Here is a 22902-nt window from a genome sequence, read left to right on the forward strand (position 1 = left end):
CATCTATGGGTTTATTGCAAAGCAGTGATTAATGATTGTACTGTATCTCAAATCAGTGAAAACCATTTACACATCTCTTTCAGATCCTTTATTACATAACAGGGAGAACATTGCCAGATTTTAAAATGTAAAAAATAAGCAAGAATTGTTTAGAATGTAAGAACAAGAGCTATGTCAAATTCAAATCAGTAAAGAGTTTACAAATGCTAGTAACACATAATGTTGGAGTGATGTACACATTACATTAAAGTTTCTGATTCCCTTAACAGATGGTTTGTTACTGATAAACCATGCTAGTAAAGACTTTTCACAGTTTATTAATGTTAAAGTAGTGTACAATGTACTAAAAGAATCCTAATTCCCTTAATTAATGCTTTGTTAGTGAAAAATTGTGTTGGTAAAGATTCCTCAAACATGAATAACATGCAAGTTGAACATTGTGTAGCACTGAATCTGGATCACTGTTCATTATTTGTTCATGTTAACTAATGCAGTAACTAACATATTACAATATTAATACGTTTAGATTAACCAAGATTCACTATTACTGAATAAACATGTTGTTTATTGTTTGGTCATGTTATCTAACCCACAAACAAGTACATAAGTGTATGTGTAAGTAAACATTAATTAAGCTGTTAATAAAAAGGTATACATTAAAATATCCCTTTAAGAGTATGTTAATATTAAAAAAAGCTTATGATCTTATGTTTACCATCAGTTCATATTAAGTTCATGTATATAGCTAAATATTATCTGATACAACAAGTTTTTCATAATTTGGTCTCTTAATTCATTTGTTTAGACAATAATGAAAACCATGAATATCTTACTAGCTCTGTTTTGGGGTGTTGATTTGAAAAGTAACAGGGCAGTTTGCCGGTGACCTGCTCTATATCATTTCCCAGCAAGCAATAGCCGTCATTTCACCGGCTAGGTGAAGTATAGACCAGATCTAGCCCGGCTACGTGTAACCCAATTTTAGCCCGAATAACCTTAAATTTGGTTGCATGTTGTTTTTTTGCTAAATAAAGCTTATGATATGTATAATACTCCATCATGTAAGAAAAGTCAATAACGTTTATGAGGTTCCTGCAAGTAATAGACGTAGTTTCAGTTTCTCGGTGAAGTATAGACCCAATCTAGTCCGGCTATGTGTAACCCATCTCTAGCCCAAAAAAACTTAAATTTGATTACCTGTCTTTTTTGGCAAAATACCTTGTGATATGTATGATATTCTTTCAAGTAAGGAAAGTTAATCGCATATAGGGTGTTTGGGCTTTTAAAATATATGCTATTTTCATAGTCTGAGCCTTGAATTAGCTCGTCATCTGGCCGGCTATTTATAGCCCACTGATATTCTAAACTGATTCACTGTAGTATTTGGCCGTGCAGCGCGTGCATCACGCACGCATTATCAGTAAGTGTTAAGGTGTAATTTCGTGACATGTTCTATTTGTAGCCATAATTTAGCTTTGAATTAGATGTTCTTTACCCACCTCGCTAAATTGACAATAAAAATTTATTGCAGACTTACTGCCATTTTATTTATAATTAAAAACGAATATGGTATAATATATCTTATTTATAATATATTACATATATCTTACGGTAAAACAAGCCAGATCTAATCAGTTAAGAAAAACCAATGCAGTTCTGTACCCCACACGATAGATGGCGGTATTGCACATTTGTCGAGTCGGCTCGGCTGAAATGGACCAACAAATCAAGAAGAAGAAGCTGTTGTGGTTTGAAAATTGTAGCGCGTTGGATTGCGAGCGCGAGTGCCCAGCAAGGTAAGTGTAATCTGCTTTAATATCATGTTGTTTAGCAATGTTTTTATTATATGTGCGAGTTTTAATATAGTATTACGCTAATATCAATGAACAGGCACCATTTATTCCAAAAATCTTAGACAAACAAAAACGGTGTGCGGGAGTGTTACAACATTTTAAACACGCAAAATTAAACACTTATTAAGCAAAGTTCGGTGATCAAGAGCATTTATTGTGTATAATGCGAGTCTTCCTAATTAAATTGCCTCATGAAGTCAAATAAAAAAATCAGTCATGAGATGAAACTTCTGCAGTTCTGACTTTTAAATCATATTTGATTGTGATTTCATAACAAGAGACTTTTAAACACAAGAACCAAGTTAATTCTGTTTTTAGAAAATCTATTCAAGTTCATTTCTGATTTTTTTATTGATTTATATTTTATAAATAAACTTTACTATGTTATGGAAAATGTCATTTTTTTGTAATATGAGTAACTGTATTTTGACTTGTCACAGTAAAATCTAGTATAAAGTAAGCTGATTACTATGAAGTTATTATTATTATTATTATTATTGTTATTATTATTATTATAATGCTTCTCTAATATTTGTAATTATTTGTTTTTTTCCTCCGCAGATATTTGAGTGTGGCTGTGTAAAATGAGAAGTCTAGCAGGTATGAGTTGCTTAAACACTTTAGATTAAAACATTTACACTATGACCACATTTGCTAATTTCCCTGTCCATATGCAGATTGCCCATGTGCATTCACAAGCTGGATGAAGCTTTCGAGTAGCATCAAACACACAGAATGAAAATTGTAAACAATATTTATGCATTATCCATATAACTGCTGTTGACAAAGAAACATTGAATATAACACATTGATACTAAAATAGTTAAAATAAGTGAATAAATAACTGAATTTAAATGTGTAAATAAGTAAAAAGCTTTAAGCTGTAAACCTGTGACTAATTATTTTTTATGTTAATAGATGTTTTTTTTCTTCTAGTTTTAATACGTAACCATCAAGCGTGATTGTGTCCTGAAGACCTACCTCATTTGAAGAGTCTGTGCATCTACCTCAATGAAGACTTAAAGGAATATGTGGTGAGTGTGTCAACCCACCCTCCTTTCATAAATGTATTTGTAAATCTCACAGTCACAGGACTGAGTTTAGAACACATCTCAGTATTTTCTCTCCTTTTTCTGCAGGACTGAAAGTGGCAGAATCTCATCGCACACACAACAGTGGAGATCTTTATCATTTGGGCTGAGGATGCAGGTCCTGGGGACAGACCTACAGATGTTAGTGTAGAAGTTTTGAACCTGCTGAGTGTCACATATAGATTGGATGGACTTTTTGGGTTCATGTACACTTAAAGGGTTTTTTTTAACCAGAACTGAAAACGTTTAATTATCCGTGTCATACCAAACATTGATTTGTCTTCGAAGTACAAATTAAGATACTTAAGGTGAAATCTGAGAGCTCTCATTCTCTATAGACAGCAATGGTCCCAACTTGTTTAAAGTCCAGATAAAAACCTTAAACATCCTCAAAACAGACCACATGCTTTCAGTTGTTCAATCAGAATATTTTTAAGCTACAAGAATAATTTTGAGTGCATATAAAGCAAAAATAACAGCCTTTGAGTTCTTTATTCTGTTAAACAAGATATTTTGAAGAAAGCTGAATACCTGTAACCATTGGTGTATAACCTGTACTTCCATGGTATGTTTTTTAAAGGTTTTCAGCTTTCTTTAAAATATCTTCTGTGGAAAAAGGGAAAAAAGTCTTAGTTTTTATCTTATTTGTTTTGTCATAACTTTGATATATATATTTATTTATTTATTTATTTTGTATTGTTTAATGTTTTTAATATTGTTAATGTTGCTTTTATTAATAAAAGCTTTGTTTAATTAGTTTGAATGGATTGCATTTTTGAAAACCTGTTGATCAAAAATGTTGATATGTATATGTGTATTTGTGTTGTTTATTAAATGTATAAACAATCATTCATTAGCTGAAATTTTAATGACTTGTTTATGCTTGGGCTGTACTTAGACGTCTATTAGATTTTCACTGACAGCCCAAATTTAACCATTATTTAGCCTAGACCAAAATTCACCGGCTTTTAGACGTAAATATGTAGCCATTGAAAAGGCGTCTAAATCACGTCTAGTCTAATCTTGGGCTATGGTTAGACGTCTATTAGATTTTCACTGACAGCCCAAATTTAGCCGTGATTTAGCCTAGACCAAATTTCACCGTCTAATAGACGTATATATGTAGCCGTCTAAACTTGGGCTATGGTTAGACGTCTATTAGATTTTCACTGACAGCCCAAATTTAGTCGTGATTTAGCCTAGACCAAATTTCACCGTCTAATAGACGTATATATGTAGCCGTCTAAATTTGGGCTATGCTTAGACGTCTATTAGATTTTCACTGACAGCCCAAATTTAGCCGTGATTTAGCCTAGACGTCTAGGCTATGTTTAGACGTCTAATAGACGTCTATTAGACCAAAAAATGCTTGCTGGGTACAAATAGAACATGTCACGAAATTACACCTTAACACTTACTGATAATGCATGCGTGATGCACGCGCTGCACGGCCAAATACAGTGAATCAGTTTAGGCTATCAGTGGGCTATAAATATGACGGATGACGAGCTAATTCAAGGCTGCGCTCAGACTATGAAAATAGCATATATTTTTAAAAGCCCAAACACCCTATATGCGATTGACTTTCCTTACTTGAAGGAATATCATACATATCACAAGGTATTTTGCCAAAAAAAGACAGGTAATCAAATTTAAGTTTTTTTGGGCTAGAGATGGGTTACACATAGCCGGACTAGATTGGGTCTATACTTCACCGAGAAACTGAAACTACGTCTATTACTTACAGGAACCTCATAAACGTTATTGACTTTTCTTACATGATGAAGTATCATACATATATAAGCTTTATTTAGCAAAAAAACAACATGCAACCAAATTTAAGGTTATTCGGGCTAAAATTGGGTTACACGTAGCCGGGCTAGATCTGGTCTATACTTCACCTAGCCGGTGAAATGACGGCTATTGCTTGCTGGGTTGTTATTTGCCTAATAAAGGCAATAGGTTAATTTAAAACTTTAACAGATTCCTTTTTTTTTTTTTCCTAATGGTATATGATGTAACACTTGTATTTAAAAATAAGTATTGTTCTCATATTTCTTTGTTCGAAATGTTTTAGACACATCCAGTGCCGGCGCGTCCATTGAGGGCAGCAGAATAGAGAGGGCGGCGTCCGCGACACCTCCGTCATCACCCGTGTCCTCAGTTATATCCGCGACCACCCCAGTCTTCAATTTTATCCGCGACATCCCCCAACCCACCCCGGTCCTCACTTTGCATACGGGTCACTTTCGTTTTCACTTTCGGTGCTAGTGGGCAGAGTCAGAAATACCTTCCAACAGCAGAACGTTATATTTTGAGATATACATAAACACTCCGCTACTTCGCCATTTTAAGAGTTAATCGACTCTTTATCGGAGTTATAAATGTATTTCTGAACAATCTCTAAAATCCAGTCGAGATTTACGTGTGGTTACGTGACAGAATGGCTGTTTAGAAATCAAGTCAAAAAGCTTCAAACGTTGATATGAGGTGAGTGCGACTGGCGTATTAAAATGATATCTGTAGGATGTTAATACTCATTTTAATACGTTTTTTATATCGTTTTTGGTTTGAACATCGAATATTAAAGTGTTTAATATGAACTTTTCTTATGACTACAGTTAGCCTAACGTTACTGTTGAGAAACGCAGAGAACCGCTTGAGTATGTTATACTAGTCTACGTGACAATTTAGTTTGTTTAAGGTTTAGAATCTCACTTTAAAGTCGTTAAACTTGATAACTTTTTATCAGTGTTTCTGTGTTTATTTTACAAGCATATTGTGTATTTGAACGTATCTCTGGATTGTATTGTTTACCATCATTCAGTTGTGGTGCATCAAATTTTATTCCTGGATGACAAACAAAAGCTCTCTCTTAAAAGCAGCGCTGGTTTTCAGCAGTTATTGACAATTTCCAAAAGAGCTTTTCTCTAGGATCAAAATGTTTAAAAAGTAAAAATTTGGATTCCTCACAGTGGGCTTTTTGATGGAAAATTATACCTTTTATTACTTTATATTGTATATTAAAATGATTATGATTAATATTGTGGGCTCTTTTCTTGTGTGATGGTGTCCATACTGATTTTATCTTAATATTTCCAAGCTTGGAGACACATCTGTAAAGTAGTTGCTGTACTGTAGATTAGTTTATATTTTATGTCAACAGTGTAAACCAACAGAATGTGAAGTTAATTAAGAATTAAATGTTTTTTTATAAATTAATGCAAACCATCATTTAGCAAATTTTAAGAGTAGAGGAACACAAACTGATCTCAGGTGTAGCAGTTTTCTTCTTTTTTTTGCTAAATATTATATTGACATTTTATTAATGTGTTTTAATGTTGATATTTATAGTATTATGGTGATTATATCATCTGATTGTTGATGTTTTATTTCCAAACTGTGATCTGTACGAATTACTGCATTTACCTTGGTTCAATTTATAGTTTTTATGTCAGCGTAGTGTAAAAAATGCATTATAATGCACAAATAAATGTTTTATCTATGGTTAATACTTCAAACCAATAACCTCAGCTTCTTTTTCTTATAGTTTAGTTCATCAGGAGAGATCAGATCCAGAGCCCAGCTGTGTGTCTATGAAGAGTGACGGGTCTATGGATCAACCAATACTTTTTAAGAGTGGAGAAACACAAAATTATCTCAGGCATGTCTTTCTTTCTTTTTTCCCTTTCTTTTAAGAACAGGACATTTGACTTTTTTTATATTGTCTTAAATTAATATTTGTGTTTTTTGTGGTGTCCATGTAGTTTCCAATTGTATGTCTATTGCATGTTATTATGCTGTGTTATATCCATTTTTTTCAAACCAAGAGACACAACTGTAAGGTTAGTTACTCTGCTGTAGTTCAATTCAAGGTTTTTATGTCAACAATGTCAATTAAAACGAACAGAACTTAACTCAGACCATTCAATTCTCATTACTCATTCTCTCTGTGCTATAGTTCAGTTCATCAGAAGAGCTCAGACCCAGAGCCCAGCTGTGTGTCTATGAGGAGTGACCAGTCTATGGAACCTCCAATATATTTTAAGAGTGGAAATACACTGAATGATCTCAGGCATAGTATTTTTTTATTTACAAAAGACATTTGGCATTTTATATCTTCTGAGGTCTAATGTCTTCTAATGTTTATATTTGTGTTATTATGGTGTTCATACTATCTAATCTGATCTTAATGTTTTTTTTCCCCAAACCTAGAGGCACATCTGTAAAAGTAGTTGCTTTACTGTTATTCAATTTATAGTTTTATGTCACCAATGAAAGTAAAAGAAAAACAAAACAAAAGGTGCAATTTAAAGCAAAAATAGACGTGTTGTGTCTACAGAACTTAAACCATTAACTTTATTCTCTCTCTGTCATAGTTCAGTTCCTCAAAAGAGATCAGATCCAGAGCCCAGCTGTGTGTCTATGAGAAGTGACCAGTCTATGAATCCTCCAATACATTTTAAAAGTGGAGAAACACAGAATGGTATCAGGTATAAGATTTTTATTTTCAAACAAATGACATTTGACATGTTTTAGTATTGTCTTCTAATGTTAATATTTGTGGTATTATGGTGTCCATATACTATGCAATTTTATCTTGATGTTTTATTTTATTTTATTTAGACACATCTGAGGTCTGTTGCACATCTGAGTCTGTTGAACAATCTTTGAGTTTCAGAGTGAGTTTCTGGTTGACAAATCCTAAGGAATGCAAACTGATTAAGATCAGGTTAAGTGAACTTAAGTGCTTGAGTTGATCTAAGCATTTTATGTTAATGTCCACATGAACCAGAAGCTGCAACTATTACTGCAACTAGTATTGTCTTGCAGTTCCTATAGAAACGCAATATTAAATGAGAAAACATTGGGCGTGGCTTATTTTTTCTGCTGCTAGCTGATTGGATGTAGTAAAGTAGATGTTCATTTAGAATGATTGGGAAAATGGTTTTAGAAGTGTTATTACAACCTAACAGACAACTCCTAGCGCTGTCAAAACTGTTGGAGGGGCGTGGTTAAGTATGTTAGTCAATACATCAGAAAGACATAATTGAGAAGTTAACTGAAAACCATATTTAAATTTTTCATTAATTTTTTTTCTTAATGACATGAATAGATGAATTGTTCATCTCGAAACTAGCAATGTGAGCTAACAAAATCAATATGGTTAGTTTTGATTTCATGTGTACTCTAAGTCAAGGTTTTAACCCAGAGTTTGGATTAAAGTCATGGTCACACTGGACTTTTCACCTCATTAACTTCATTTCATATGCATGAATGTGACAGAATGAAAACACAAGCTCATGTGTCAAGTTTCAAATGCTGCTCCATTTCAAAGTTCAAGCTAGGTGAACTCTGACCTACAATTTTACATCATGTGATTGCATGAGACCAATAGAAGATCATAACATGACCTTGCATGATTAAATGTATAATATAAAATATAAATAATTATAAATTATGTCATAAATAAATAATAAGGAACAAAAAACTATTTTGACTCAAAAATCCTTTTATTGTAAAAGATTATAATTTGGATCAAAAAGACACATTGGGTCTGGGAGTGTCTTTGTTGCATCAGAAAGCCTATATGTCACTTTACTCATAGCTGATTGGTCCAGTTTGGGTCTTTAACCCAGAATGAAACCTGCACCGGAGCTGGTTACCTGTGTAGCGTAAGTTACTATGGCAATGAAACCTACACACAGTTGACCTTCTTGAGCCCCAAAAACTTGTTTGCTCAAACTAAACACAAACTTTCCTGGGTAAAAATCCAAACCAGATTAGTGCACCAGCCAACCAGCCAACCAACCAACCAACCAACCAACCAACCTTTATTTCTATAGCACCTTATTACAACCAGCAGGCTGCCTTAAGTGTTTTACAGTATTTAACACATAAAATGGTAAAAGCACAAGTGTCGATAAAACAATAAAACAGCATTTTGTACTAACGAATATCAAAAGCAAGTATAAATAAATAGGTTTTAAGTTTTGCTTTAAACCGTGTCACGTCAGGGTATTCCACTGTTTCGGACCTGCCACTGCAAATGAATGATTACTCCATTGTTTACACCATGGATCTGAAGACCTTCAGCAACAGCTGGCCTGCTAATCGTTCGGTTTATGAACCTTTAAAATCTCACTGCAAGACCATTAACTGCATTAAAAACAGACAAAAATAGTTTAAAATCAATTCTGAATTTCATAGGGAGCCAGTGAAGAGAGTAAAGAACAGGTGTAATGTGCTCATGTTTGCGACTATTCGTCAGCATGCAAGCAGCAGCATTTTGCACTGATGAAGTAAGGTTTGGTTAATTCCAACATAGAGTGCATTGCAATAGTCAAGACGAGAGTTGATAAAAGCATGAATGGCTTTCTCTAGATCACACTGACTTAGAAATGGCTTGACTTTGGCAAGGCAGCGAAGCTGGAAAAAGCTTGCTTTGATCACTGAATTTACCTGTTTATCAAATTGTAAACTACTGTCCAAATTCACTCCCAAATGTTTACTACTACATGGCAAAAATGTGGGGAAAAGTTGAGATAATTTGAGAGTAACTCATTAGGCAGGTAAGAGTTGCCAAACACAATACACTGTGTTTTGTCTTCGTTCAGAGAAAGAAAGTTCTGTGACAGTCAAAGTCAAAGATGTCAACTAAACATCCGTGCAGAGATTCTAGTGTACCTGAAGAGTCTGAAGCAACAGGGATATAGATTTGAACATCGTTAGCATACAGATGAGAGTAGACATTATAATTTATCATGATTGACCCTAACGGCAGCATGTATAATGAAAATAAAATAGGCCCGTAAGACCCAGGAAGATTCATTTTAAATATCTAACTTTCTTTTAGCAAGGGATCAGTACAGAAGAAACACAAGAGGTTCCATTCTGGTTGCATAAAGGGCAGTTCTTCGAGGTCAGTTTATAAACAGGCATGAAAACAGATAATGAAGTATGTCTTTAATCATTGATCTAAACAGTTTGTTTGGTAGAATCCTATTGATCATATAATCAAGTCATTGTCAGTAACTGATAGAAAACTACAGTTGAGCGTGTGATTATGTCAAGAAGCACCTACATTTATAACATTAACTTTGGGCTGCTTTAAAAGTGTACATGTATAATAAGAATATAATAAAATATATGGAAATGGATCAAATTATTTTATCTAACAGTACGTTATTCAGTTTACAGTTTTTGTCAACACGTGTAAGAAAATCAAAAATCAAAAGGTGCACTTTAATGCAAAAATAGTTTTATAAACAGAACTTAACTCAAACTTTATTCTATCTTTTGTTATAGTTCAGTTCATCAGGAGAGATCAGAGCCAGAGCCAAGCTGTGTGTCTATGAGGAGTGACCAGTCTATGGATCCTCCAAAACATTTTAAGAATGGAGATAACCGAAATGAACTCAGGCATATCATTTTTTTATTTACACAATACGTTTGCCATTTTATATCTTCTAATGTCTTCTAATGTTCATATTTCTGTTATTACTTCATACTATCTAATTTTATCTTGTGGAATGTTTTATTTTCAACTGTAAAGTGGAGATACACAAAATATCACTGGCTTTTTCTTTTTCCTAACACAAGACATTTGACTTTTTTTTTTAATGTTGTCCTATAATGTTAATATTTGTGGCATTATGGTGTCCATATAGTTTGACATTTTTATGTTGATTTTTTTTTTCTTATAGTTCATCTGGTCAGGAGAGATCAGAGTTCAGCTGTGTGTCTGTGATGAGTGACAGGTTTGTGAGTTTAGTAATACATTTCAAGATTCATGATACAAAGGATGATTTCAAGTATAACATATCAACAAAAGATGTTTGGATATGTTGCTTATTAACTTGTTAAGTTTTTACAGCCCTCAAGTCAACACATTTAGATCAAATCTGCTGAAGAAGTTTGAGTGTCTGTATGAGGGAACAGTGGCACAGGGAAACCCAACACTCCTGAATGAGATCTACACAGAGCTCTACATCACAGAGAGTGAGAGTGGAGAGATCAGTCATGAGCATGAGGTGAGACAGATTGAGACACAATCCAGGAGATCAACAACAGAGGACACAGCGATCAAATGCAGAGACATCTTTACACCTTTACCTGGACAAAACAAAGCCATCAGAACTGTGCTGACGAAGGGAGTCGCTGGCATTGGAAAAACAGTCTCTGTGCAGAAGTTCATCCTGGACTGGGCTGAAGAGAAGGAGAATCAGGACGTCCAGCTCATATTTCCACTTCCTTTCAGAGAGATTAATCTGATGAAGGACAAAACACTCAGTCTGTCAGATCTTCTTCAGCTCTTTTTCCCTCAAACTAAAGAAATGGAAATATCCAGTGACAAATATAAAGTGCTGTTCATCTTTGATGGTCTGGACGAGTGTCGTCTGTCTCTGGATTTTCGGAGCGCTGTGAGGTTATTTGACGTCAGTGAATCCGCCTCAGTGGACGTGCTGCTGACGAACCTGATTGTGGGGAATCTGCTTCCCTCTGCTCTCATCTGGATCACCTCCAGACCAGCAGCAGCAGATCTCGTCCCCTCTGAGTGTGTCCATCGAGTGACAGAGGTACGAGGCTTCAATAACCCTCAGAAGGAGGAATACTTCAGCAAGAGAATCAGTGATCAGAGTCTGGCCAATACAATCATCTCACACCTGAAGTCCTCCAGGAGCCTCTACATCATGTGCCACATCCCAGTGTTCTGCTGGATCTCAGCCACTGTTCTGGAGAAGATGTTGAGTGAAGCAGAGACTGCAGAGATCCCCAAGACTCTCACTCAGATGTACACACACTTCCTGATCCTGCAGACCAACATCAAACATCAGAAGGACTATGAGGAGAAGGTGACGGATGAAGACATGATCCTCAAACTGGGGAAAGTGGCTTTTCAGCAGCTCATGAAAGGCAATCTAATCTTCTATGAGGAAGACCTGAGAGAGTGTGGCATTGATGAGGCAGAAGCTTCAGTTTACTCAGGATTGTGCACTCAGATCTTCAGAGAGGAGTTTGGCTTGTATCAGGGGAAAGTCTTCAGCTTTGTTCATCTGAGCATTCAGGAACATCTAGCAGCTCTATATGTGCACCTCTCCTGGTTAAACAACAACAGAAATGAGTTTAAGCAAATCAACAAACAGAGTTTGTGGTCTAAAGTTAAAGACCATTTGTACTTGAATTCATCACAACCTGTTTCATTATCTGAGCTGCATCAGCGAGCTGTAAATGAGGCTCTACGGAGTAAAAATGGACATCTGGATCTTTTCCTGCGCTTTCTTCTGGGTCTGTCAGTGAAGTCTCATCAGATTCTCCTTCAAGGACTAATAAAACTGAACAGCAGGTCAATCCAGAATAATAAAACAGTCGAGTGCATCAAGAAGAAGATCAGGACCATCGACTCTCCAGAGAAATCCATCAATCTGTTTCACTGTCTGAATGAACTGGGTGATCATTCACTAGAGGAGGAAATACAGCAGTATCTGAAATCTGGAAGAATAAATGAAGCCAAACTCTCTTCATCTCAGTGGTCAGCTGTAGCTTTTGTGTTTTTGACATCAGAGAAGAAGCTGAAGAAGTTTGATATTAATAAATTTGTTGCTGGAAACAATAAAACTGAAAAACAGCTCATTTTTAAGAAGATGCTGCCTGTGATTAGAGACTGCAGATCAGTTCAGTAAGTATTACCAGCTCTGTTTTCATCCCTGTTTTAATGCACATTTTAAAGTATCCCACCAGAAACAAGTGCTGGAAGTGCCACATTCAGAAAGAAAATACCTTAAATATTTTTCATGCTAACTCCTGTTGGTTTTTGACTTCATTTTAATAATGGTCGATGGATAATCATTTGCTGAATGTGAACATTAGTGAACATTAACCCACATTACTCATCTGCTGTTTCTGATAATTTCTGTGCATACAGGAGCTTTACTGTGATTATGAGCTGCGCTGCATGGACATTTAAAACACTAATTTGTCATGAATTTTAGTCTTTTCTTTTTTGCTTGCCATCTTTTATTTGCTGTTTGTTATTAGGTTATCAATGCCACATAAATTCATAAACAAGTAAAATTTGTATAAATGTGTAAGTATGAATGATGACTAAAACAGAAAAAGCAGAACTGTGAATAAAAGCCTCCATTGGTGGAAACTATTAATGAACACAACAGAATAAATGAATTAAAGCCGAGTGTACATGAGCGGGTAAAGCCAAAACAACGAACAAAAGAAAACTGCTGTGAGGAAGGTTAATTAACCATAGTGTTTCTGTCTCTGAAGCTCTGCTTAAATACTGACTCCATTTTAATAATTGATCAACAGCTGGTAAATTAAATAGATCAGGACAAACTAATCTGCAGTTGAAATGTAGACAAAATTATATTGTTTTGAACTGTGATTTGTACATGGTAAGTAAACAATTCAAGCCAAGAAGGGTCACAAAGAGGACGGTTGTAATTTCGCGCTGTATTTTTAATACATTTCTCAAGTATTTGCAAACAATTATTAGATTATCAGACATATTTGCAGGAGTAAATCCCTCAGTGGTGAGTGACAATTACTGTGACAATGGTACTAAATGCTGCTTTGTTAAAGTTTTGTTCATGAGCAGCTGTTTGGTACAGACGCGATTCAACGTGAGGCAACAAAGGGGATGTGAGAGAGTGAAGAGAGTGTCATTGTTCTCTACAGGTTGAGAGATTGTGGTCTCACAGATGAAGGTTGTGCTGCTTTGGCTTCAGCTCTGAGATCAAACCCTGAACACCTGAGAGATCTGAATCTGTCTGAGAATAATCTAGGAGATTCAGTGACTCTTCTCTCTGCTGTACTGGAGGATCCTCACTGTAAACTGGAGAAACTGGGGTAAGATCATATTTGACTCTCACATGTGAAACACAATATACAGTAGATGTATGTTTATTGCTATATTTGAAATTTCAGTGTTTGCTTTACTTTCTTTTGCAATTTGCTGATTACAAAGAATCAAATAATGATTTTTTTAAATTAATATTAAACTCATTCACTATCAGTCAAATTTAAGGATCATGAAGATTTTCCAAACAATTTTTTAAGCTATTGTCAATGTTGAAAGTAATTTCCTTTTTTTGGAAACATAGATTTGTTTTTTTACTTTTCAGGATTTTCACTGATTGTGTGCATATTGGTACTGATAAAAAAGCACAGCACATTTCAGCAGTGTTAACAATGAGAACAGTGTCATCATTTCAGTGATTTTGCTATTATCTTATTATTTACACTGAATACATGTTTATCCTGCTTGAATAAAACTTTCTGCTTATGATCATGTTATCTTCTCTGTAACATTTAGAGCTCAAACTAATGATCCATCAGATATGTTCATTTGTGCTGTTAGTTTTTACTTGCACTTTAATAATAGATTCACTGAACTGGTGTGATCTGAGAGAGTGAAGAGTGTGTCATTGTCCTCTACAGGCTGAGGGATTGTGGTCTCACAGGTGAAGGTTGTGCTGCTTTGACTTCAGCTCTGAGATCAAACCCTGAACACCTGAGAGATCTGAATCTGTCTAGGAATAAACTAGGAGATTCAGTGACTCTTCTCTCTGCTGTACTGGAGGATCCTCACTGTAAACTGGAGAAACTATGGTGAGATCATATTTGACTCACATGTGAAACACAATGTTAAGTAGATGTATATTGCTTTAATTGAAATGTCATTGTCTATGTTTTTATTCTTGGACATTTTAAATGAAGAAATGTTTGTTTGGCTTTCTTTTGCAATTTGCTGATTACATTGAATAAAAAATAAATAGTTTTTTTTCTTTTAACTAATATTAAACTGCTCTCACAATCAATAATACAATGCATTCACTCTCAGTCAGAAGTTTAGGACTTTTCAATTTTACATTTAAAATAAATCTAATGTAAATGTTGAAAGCATTTTATTTTTCGATTTACTTGAAAAACAAAATAAAATGTAAATAAAAATATAGATTTTACAGTGGTTTTAATCAATTAATGTGTCTTCATGAATGAAAATTTGTGTTTTTTAAAAAGTAAAATATGACAATAATAATAGTAATATATGTTTAAATTGCAATAATATCTCCTAATATTGAAGTTTTTTGTTTTGATGAGATAACACTTTCTTATTGAGCTGTAGAGACTTTTGTCAGAAAGTCTTCCATTTTATTAAACAAAGTAGAAGAAATGTTTGTTTGGCTTCTTTTGGAATTTGCTGATTGTAATCAAATAATGTGTTTTTTTCTTTTAACTAATAATAAACTCAGCTCTCACCATAAACAACACATTCACTCTCAGTAAAAAGTTTAGCATCATTAAGTTTTTTCAATCTTTACTAATTTTAATTAGTGTCAGTTGAAAGCATTTCACAATTCACCATATTAACAAACCATTAACTAGCATCATTAGCTTAAATAAACCACTAATCAGCTGTTTATTAATAGTTATTAAGGTAGAGGTTGGGTTTAGGTTTTGGGTATGTTTAGGGATGCAGAATAAGATCATACTTTATAACATCTAATGAACAGTTAATATCTTAATAATAGGCTGGTAATTCGCCTGCAGTTAATAGCATGAATTGGGACCTAAACTAAAGTGTTACCAATAATTGTTAAAATTGCAATAATATTTCACAATATTGAAGTCTTTTTTTTCTTTTTTCTTTTGTTTGTTTTGATGAGATAACACTTCATTATTGAGCCGAAGAGACTTTTGTCAAAAACATTAAAAATCTTAATTATCCCAAAGTTTTCACTGATTGTGTTCATATTTTTACTGATATAAACAGCACAGCACATTTCAGCAATGTTAACAGTGTGAACAGTGTCATTATTTAAACTATCTTGCTATTATCTTATTATTTACACTGAATAGATGTTTATCCTGCTTGAATAAAACTTTCTGCTTATGATCATGTTTTGTTTTATGTGACATTTTAGACCTCAGTCTAATGATCCATCAGATATGTTAATGTGTGCTTTTCTTAATCTTTAAAAGTAGATTCACTAAACTGATGTGATGTGAGAGAGTGAGGAGTGTGTCATTGTTCTCTACAGGTTGAGTTATTGTGGTCTCACAGATGAAGGATGTGCTGCTTTGGCTTCAGCTCTGAGATCAAACCCTGAACACCTGAGAGAACTGAATCTGTCATTTAATAAACTAGGAGATTCAGTGACTCTTCTCTCTGCTGTACTGGAGGATGCTCGCTGTAAACTGGAGAAACTGGGGTAAGATCATATTTGACTCTCACATGGGAAACACAATATAAAAAAGATGTAAAGTGTTTTTGTTTTTTCCATAAGAATGCTTTAGTTGTACAGACAAAAATCAAATAATGTTAATCTTTTAAAAAAAAACAAATCAGCTCTCACTGACACATTAATAATATACATACAATACGAGTTAAAAAGCCTTTCAATATTTTAAAAATTTATATATTAATTAGACTATTATCCAAGTTCATTTGTTTTCTAAATATTTGTGTGAAATTTTTAATACATTTTCCTTTAAGGATTAGTAATAATATTATAAATAATATACATATATATATAGTAGTGTGATATATATATATATATATATATATATATATATATATATATATATATATATATATATATATATATATATATATATATATATATATATATATACTCTCTCAGTAGCACGGTGGCGCAGTGGGTAGTACAATCTCCTCACATCAAGAAGGTCGCTGGTTCGGGCCCTGGCTGGGTCAGTTGGCGTATCATGCAGTGTAGTTGAATTGGGTAAGCTAAATTTGTCTGTAGTGTATGAGTGTGTATGGATGTTTCCCGGTGATGGGTTGCGGTTGGAAGGGCACCCACTGCGTAAAACATATGCTGGATAAGTTGGCGGTTCATCCCGCTGTGGCGACCCCAGATTAATAAAGGGACTAAGCCAAAATGAAAATGAATGAATATAGTAGTGTGCAAAAGTCTGAGGTCACTAGTATTTTCACCAAAAAAGGTTTAAAGTCAGTTATTTCTATTACTATTCTGTAGAATATCAGTTTGAAATATCAATTTACATTTCCAAGCATTATTTCTGTCATTAATTGTAATTCTAGAGTGAGATTATTGTCTGCACAAGTAGTCTGATAATGGCCAGTGCTCCACTTAGAGATCTGATCTGGTCATCATCCCGTCTGTCTGGAGTGGCATGAAGAAACAGAACAATCTGAGACAAACTCAGTCCACAAGAACTCTGGCAACATGAGGATGATTTCAAAAATAATGCAGAAATACTTTTTGTTTATCAGTTAACTTATATTAACTAAATGAAGTCAACATTTGGTGTGATTACACTTTGCATTTAAAACACTTGCCCATAGTCTTTCAGGGAGTCACTCCAGACAGACGGGATGATGATCAGATCTTTGTGTGTGTGGAGCACTGGCCATTGTCAGACATCTTGTGCAGACAATAATCTCACTCTAGAATTACAATTAATGACAGAAATAATGTTTGGAAAAGTAAATTGATATTTCAAACTGACATCCTACAAAATAACATAGAAATAACTGACTTTAAACCTTTTTTGGTAAAAATACTAGTGGACAGTAAAAAAAAAAGTGTCATTTTCAGTATTTTGATGGGATATAAGCAGCCTTGGGGAGCTGAAGAGACTTCTTTTAAAAAACTAAAACATCATAATTATCTCAAACATTTCACTGATAGTGTACATATTGATATAGATTCAATTCATCAATGCTGATAGTGTAAACAGTGTCATTATTAAAATGATTTAGCACAGTACAAAGAAGTTTACTACAATCATTGCACAGACACAAATATATATTTATCTTATAATCTGCAGTCAATAAAGTCCACCTAAGTCCAATGAATCAAAATTGTTCAGTTGTGCTTTTACTTTCTGTTTAATAACTGATTCTCTGTTAAACTGATGTGATGTGAGAGAGTGAGGAGTGTGTCATTGTTCTCTACAGGTTGATTAATTGTGGTCTCACAGATGAAGGTTGTGCTGCTTTGGCTTCAGCTCTGAGATCAAACCCTGAACACCTGAGAGAACTGAATCTGTCATGGAATAAACTTGGAGATTCAGTGACTCTTCTCTCTGCTGTACTGGAGGATCCTCACTGTAAACTGAAGACACTGTGGTAAGATCATATTTGACTCACATGTGAAACAGTGTAAAGTATCTGTAAAGTGTTGAGTCTCTTTCTGCAGCTTCTCTGCTCTTCATTATTTCAACATTTATTTTCTTTTTGTCTGTTTTTATGAAATAAGCAAAGATGAAAATGTGATAAAAAACACAAATTCCTGATAAAGAAGGAATGGGATGGTCAGTTTATTTTAGTCATAACAGTGTTTTAATTCATCTGTGGGCATTTTATCCAACAGTCTGTGACTGAAGAGCAGGAATAATACAGTAAATGTACAGTAGGATACAGGAGGTGTTGATGTCCAGATTGTGACTCAGACAGGCTGATTTGACTGATATATATTATCAGAATTATTCATATTATTTTGATCATCTGAGAGTTGATTGTTGAAAACATTTGAAACATTTTATTCTGCTTAATATTTTAGTGGAAACTGCAATATATTTCACTTTTCAGGATCCTTTGATGAACAGAAAAAATAACCGCAACTGTTTGACTAAATCTTTTAAACAATACAATATTTTTACAGTTGTTTCTGATCCATTTTTGTGTGTCTGTAATGAATCAAAATATTATTTACAACTTTATTGGCACTTTTGAATAGTACTATATTTTAAGTTTGAAAGAGCACAAACTGTTTCAACATTCAGGGTTTACAAAATCTGCCAGCTCGGCGTACCGGGGCTCTGCTTTTTCCAGTCGGGCTACCGAAGGGCAAGTGGGAGTAAATATATATATCAATGTCTTTACATTCACTCAAAAAATTGATAATCATGTATGTGTTGTGCTGTTGATACGGCAGCAATAAATTCACTTTTTTTACTTGAGAAAAGACACAATGAAAACAATTACCTCTTAAATAATGCAGTGTTTCAATCAATGCGCAGCACTAAAGCACACAAACACTGCTTTACATGTTTCAAACCGGTTTTAGTTTTTTTTGAACACAGATAAAGATATTTTGAAGCATTTTATGCTGTCTTTAAAATATCTTCTACGTGCTCACCAAAAAAAGAGAAAGAGACACAAACCGGTCTGAATTGCAAAGCATGAGTAAATAATGACAGAATAATGTGATGCAGCACAATACTAAAATCATTCAGATTTGACAGGTAGTAGCAAGTTAGTTATATATATTAATTAACCAAAAATAACCATGGAGGAATGTTCTGTATATTTGTATATTATTGTTATCATTTTAAAATAACTACCCTGTAACATTCTGGAAAGTTTTATAGTTGCAAAAAAAAAAACCTGAAACAATGCTCACATTGGTTAAAAAAATATTAATCAAATAAAAATGTTAAATAATATTTTTTTCATTTTAAAAATAAATATGTAGCCTATAATAAATGCCAGTATATATATTTCATTTTTTTATTTTGTAAATGTATGTTTTTGTTTTAATTTAATAAGCAATGCATTTTGTATTTGAGCTATTTAAATTTTTATTCCGGCTACCAAAAACTAAAGAGTGCCTGACCAAGGGCTCCCAGAGATTTATAAATTTAGCAAGCCCTGACATTGATAAAATTAAATGTTTTTTGAGCAGCAAATCAGCATATTATAATGACTGTAGTCTAGAGTTTAGTCTCATGGAAAATAGTTATTTTAAATTGAAATAATAATTTTACTATCTAATAAATGAAACTTCTTTCAAAAACATCTAAAGTGATAATGATCTCAACCTTTTAACCTGTAGTGTACATATTACTACAGATATAAATAACAGTTCAGTTAATCAGGGCTGTAAACAGAGACATTAATTATAGAAGATTTAGCATGAAAAAGAAATTTGACTAAAAAAAGACACAGCACAGATATGAACAGATTTTTATTCAGCCTGAACCAGATGTTTGATCTTTTATGATCATATTTTGTGTTTTGTGACATTTCAGACCTCAGTCCAATAATTCAACACACACATATATATATATATATATATATATATATATATATATATATATTTTTTTTTTTTTTTTTTGTGCTTTTAGTTTGTACTTTAATAATGGATTCAGTGTTAAACTGATGTGATCTGAGAGAGTGAAGAGTGTGTCATTGTTCTCTACAGGTTGAGAGATTGTGGTCTCACAGATGAAGGTTGTGCTGCTTTGGCTTCAGCTCTGAGATCAAACCCTGAACACCTGAGAGATCTGAGTCTGTCTGAGAATAATCTATCAAAATCTACAGTGATGCTGCTCTCTGATCTGAAGCACGACCCATATAATAAACTGGAAACATTACACATTGTGAGTATGTCTTTATTGGAACTGTAAAGTTGACTAAAGTTCAGTAACAGGCCTCATGTGTGTAAATGCAGAATATCTGATAATAATTCAGCTTCTCTTTAGTCTGTTGAGTTTGTAAACCCTTATTTATATCTGCTTGAGTTGAGTTTTTCTAACATGGATCTGCTGATGTGATGTGACAGCAGTAATGTCTTGTGTGTGTGTGTGTGCGTGTGTTCGTGCATGCTTGCGTGCGTGTGTGTGTGTTTTATTGCAGGATTCCCGGTGCTCAGAATCTGCTGATGGTGAATAAGGAGAAATGTCACACACACACAGACTCACACTGTCTTCACAACACTGGCTTGTTTTTATAGTCAATGACCAGGAAAATGAAAATGACCATTATATTGTTTCAAATCTTCCAGATATTGATTATACTGGAAAAGAGGATTTGAAAATGACAAAACTAAAACATTCCTATTGTAATCAGTAAGTCAGACAAGTTATTGAAATACAACTTTAATTATGTAAAAGCTAATGAATTTATTGCTTGTTTATTGAAGTAATACTGCATACATTTATCCAGACGACAAAATACGAACATTTGTGTACAGTGCAATACTGTTCTGTTCTGTTTATTAATAATTATTCATTAATTACACATAAAAAACATTTCATTTTAAATTACAGTTTTTCTTCATTGGTTTGGCTCATTTCTTGAAACAGAAATTACATTCTCAAAACAACATTGAATTTCTCATTAATTTCATCAAATTGCAAATGTCTAAGTACATCTTTGCAAATGATTAAGTACAGATAGTCTACATTTAGCACAATTACCATCTGAACAGATCTTGTTGATCTAATATGATTGTTAATTCTCAGTCTAATGGTTGTTCTCTTCAAAATGTGTCCGCGTCAATTCATTGTATAAGTCATTACATGCATAATAGTCTGTTCAATTGTCAAAATCAGTCAAGACCATAATACCATGAATATCATACAGTTGGTGAATTCTTGGAACATTTGATTACAATTTATTACAGCTATTTATTCCTTTTGCTCTGATATATGGAAGTAACTTTGTGTGTGGTTGATCATTACGATAAAAAAGGAGTTACCATTCTCTTGGCAGTATGAGTGCAATGTGTGGCGTCAAACCTTGGAGGATACTCTTACCCTAAAATCCTATTTCTTTTAGTTTCCCTACTATTGTATTCTGTTAGCTAGAAAAAAATCAGTACAGTGACCTAAGACTGTAAGGTGGACATGAGGGATATTTCAATGGTCCTCTGCGATAGTGACAAAACATTTAAACATTTTGACTCGCAGTGCTTACACAATGCCAAAGGGATGAAGCATTTTGGGGGCACTGACTGTTTAAATGAGAAGGAAATTTAGTTTTGACGAATGAGTGAACTGTTTTGGGAAAGGTAGGAGCTGTTGCAAGTGAGCTATATTGTTGTGTTAAACTGTAAAACTGTTTTGCCAAATGATCTTAGAACTTTGAGAATGTAATTTCTGTTTCAAGAAATGAGTCAAACCAATGGAGAAAAACTGTAAAGTATGCACTTATTTTAAGTTGTGTGCCTATATTCTATTAACCACTATTTTACACACACATTCCACAGTCACTTTAATACTTTTTCTTTTTAATTTAAAAGCCAATTAAGAAATTGTATAAACATATTTAGGAAAACATTTAAAAGGATCAACAGTAATCTACATAACTGCTTACAGGGGAAAAAGAAGGCTAAAACAAACTAGACTAATTATAGATAGATAGATGGATGGATGGATGGATGTGGAAAGAGTTTTTCACAGAAATTCATCTCATTCATCACCTGCACCGTCATGATCAACCATTCAGCTGTGATCACTGCAGCAAGAAGTTCAGGTCCTCCTCATAATTCCACAAACACCTGACAGTTCATGCGGTGGAGAAGCCGTACTTGTGTCCAGTGTGTGGAAAGAGTTTTTCACAGCTCGCAAACTGCAAAAAACGGCAGAAGATCCATTCCTCTGAGAATAATCCTGCTTGTGTGGAGTGCGGGAAGACTTTCACTACACGTGAACTTCTCAGAAAGCATCTGAAAACTCACTCTGAAGAAAGACCTTTCACCTGCCCTCAGTGTGGATCTAGTTTCAGAAAGAAAGCCCACCTTGACAAACACATGAGGATTCACACTGGAGAGAAGCCGCACACATGCTGTCAATGTGGGAAGAGAACTGTCAGGCCTCCGTTATCATATGCAGTGTCACTCTGGAGAAAAAGCCTATAATTGTGAACAGTGTGGTCAAAACCACCATCATCATCTTCTAAATAAACTCCTGATGGTGCAAATGGGTGAGAAGCTCCACAAGTGCTCTTTGTGTGAAGAGTATTTCACGGCTGGACAATTTGAAGCAGCACCAGACGCTGCATGATGCTATGTGGGATCACCTGTGTTTTGAGTGTGGGAAGAGCTTTACAGCAGCTGCTCATCTGAGAAATCATCAGAGAATTCACACAGGAGAAAAACTGTTCCCCTGCCCGCGCTGTAGAAGGAGATTCAGACAGGAAATGCCACTTAAACCGGCACACACAC

At 34.2% G+C, this 22902-nt stretch overlaps 1 protein-coding gene across 1 annotated transcript; it reads left to right on the forward strand.

The window, feature by feature from the left end:
- Positions 1-5429: 5429 nt before the first annotated feature.
- On the forward strand, positions 5430-20807 carry LOC130242050 (NACHT, LRR and PYD domains-containing protein 3-like). Its single transcript, XM_056474070.1, has 10 exons — positions 5430-5434; positions 10253-10366; positions 10651-10704; positions 10821-12623; positions 13637-13807; positions 14399-14569; positions 16003-16173; positions 17910-18080; positions 20158-20335; positions 20592-20807. Exons 1-10 carry the CDS (start codon positions 5430-5432, stop codon positions 20625-20627), a joined length of 2874 nt encoding a protein of 957 aa, XP_056330045.1. The 3' UTR covers positions 20628-20807.
- Positions 20808-22902: the final 2095 nt, after the last annotated feature.

Source organism: Danio aesculapii, chromosome 15, assembly GCF_903798145.1.
Source record: "Danio aesculapii chromosome 15, fDanAes4.1, whole genome shotgun sequence".
Taxonomy (NCBI): Eukaryota; Metazoa; Chordata; class Actinopteri; order Cypriniformes; family Danionidae; genus Danio; species Danio aesculapii.

Excerpts from the sequence above, each read along its gene's own strand:
- LOC130242050 (XM_056474070.1), top strand. Across the intron at positions 13,808-14,398 it reads TGTAAACTGGAGAAACTGGG|GCTGAGGGATTGTGGTCTCA; the intron begins GTAAGATCATAT and ends TGTCCTCTACAG. Across the intron at positions 14,570-16,002 it reads TGTAAACTGGAGAAACTATG|GTTGAGTTATTGTGGTCTCA; the intron begins GTGAGATCATAT and ends TGTTCTCTACAG.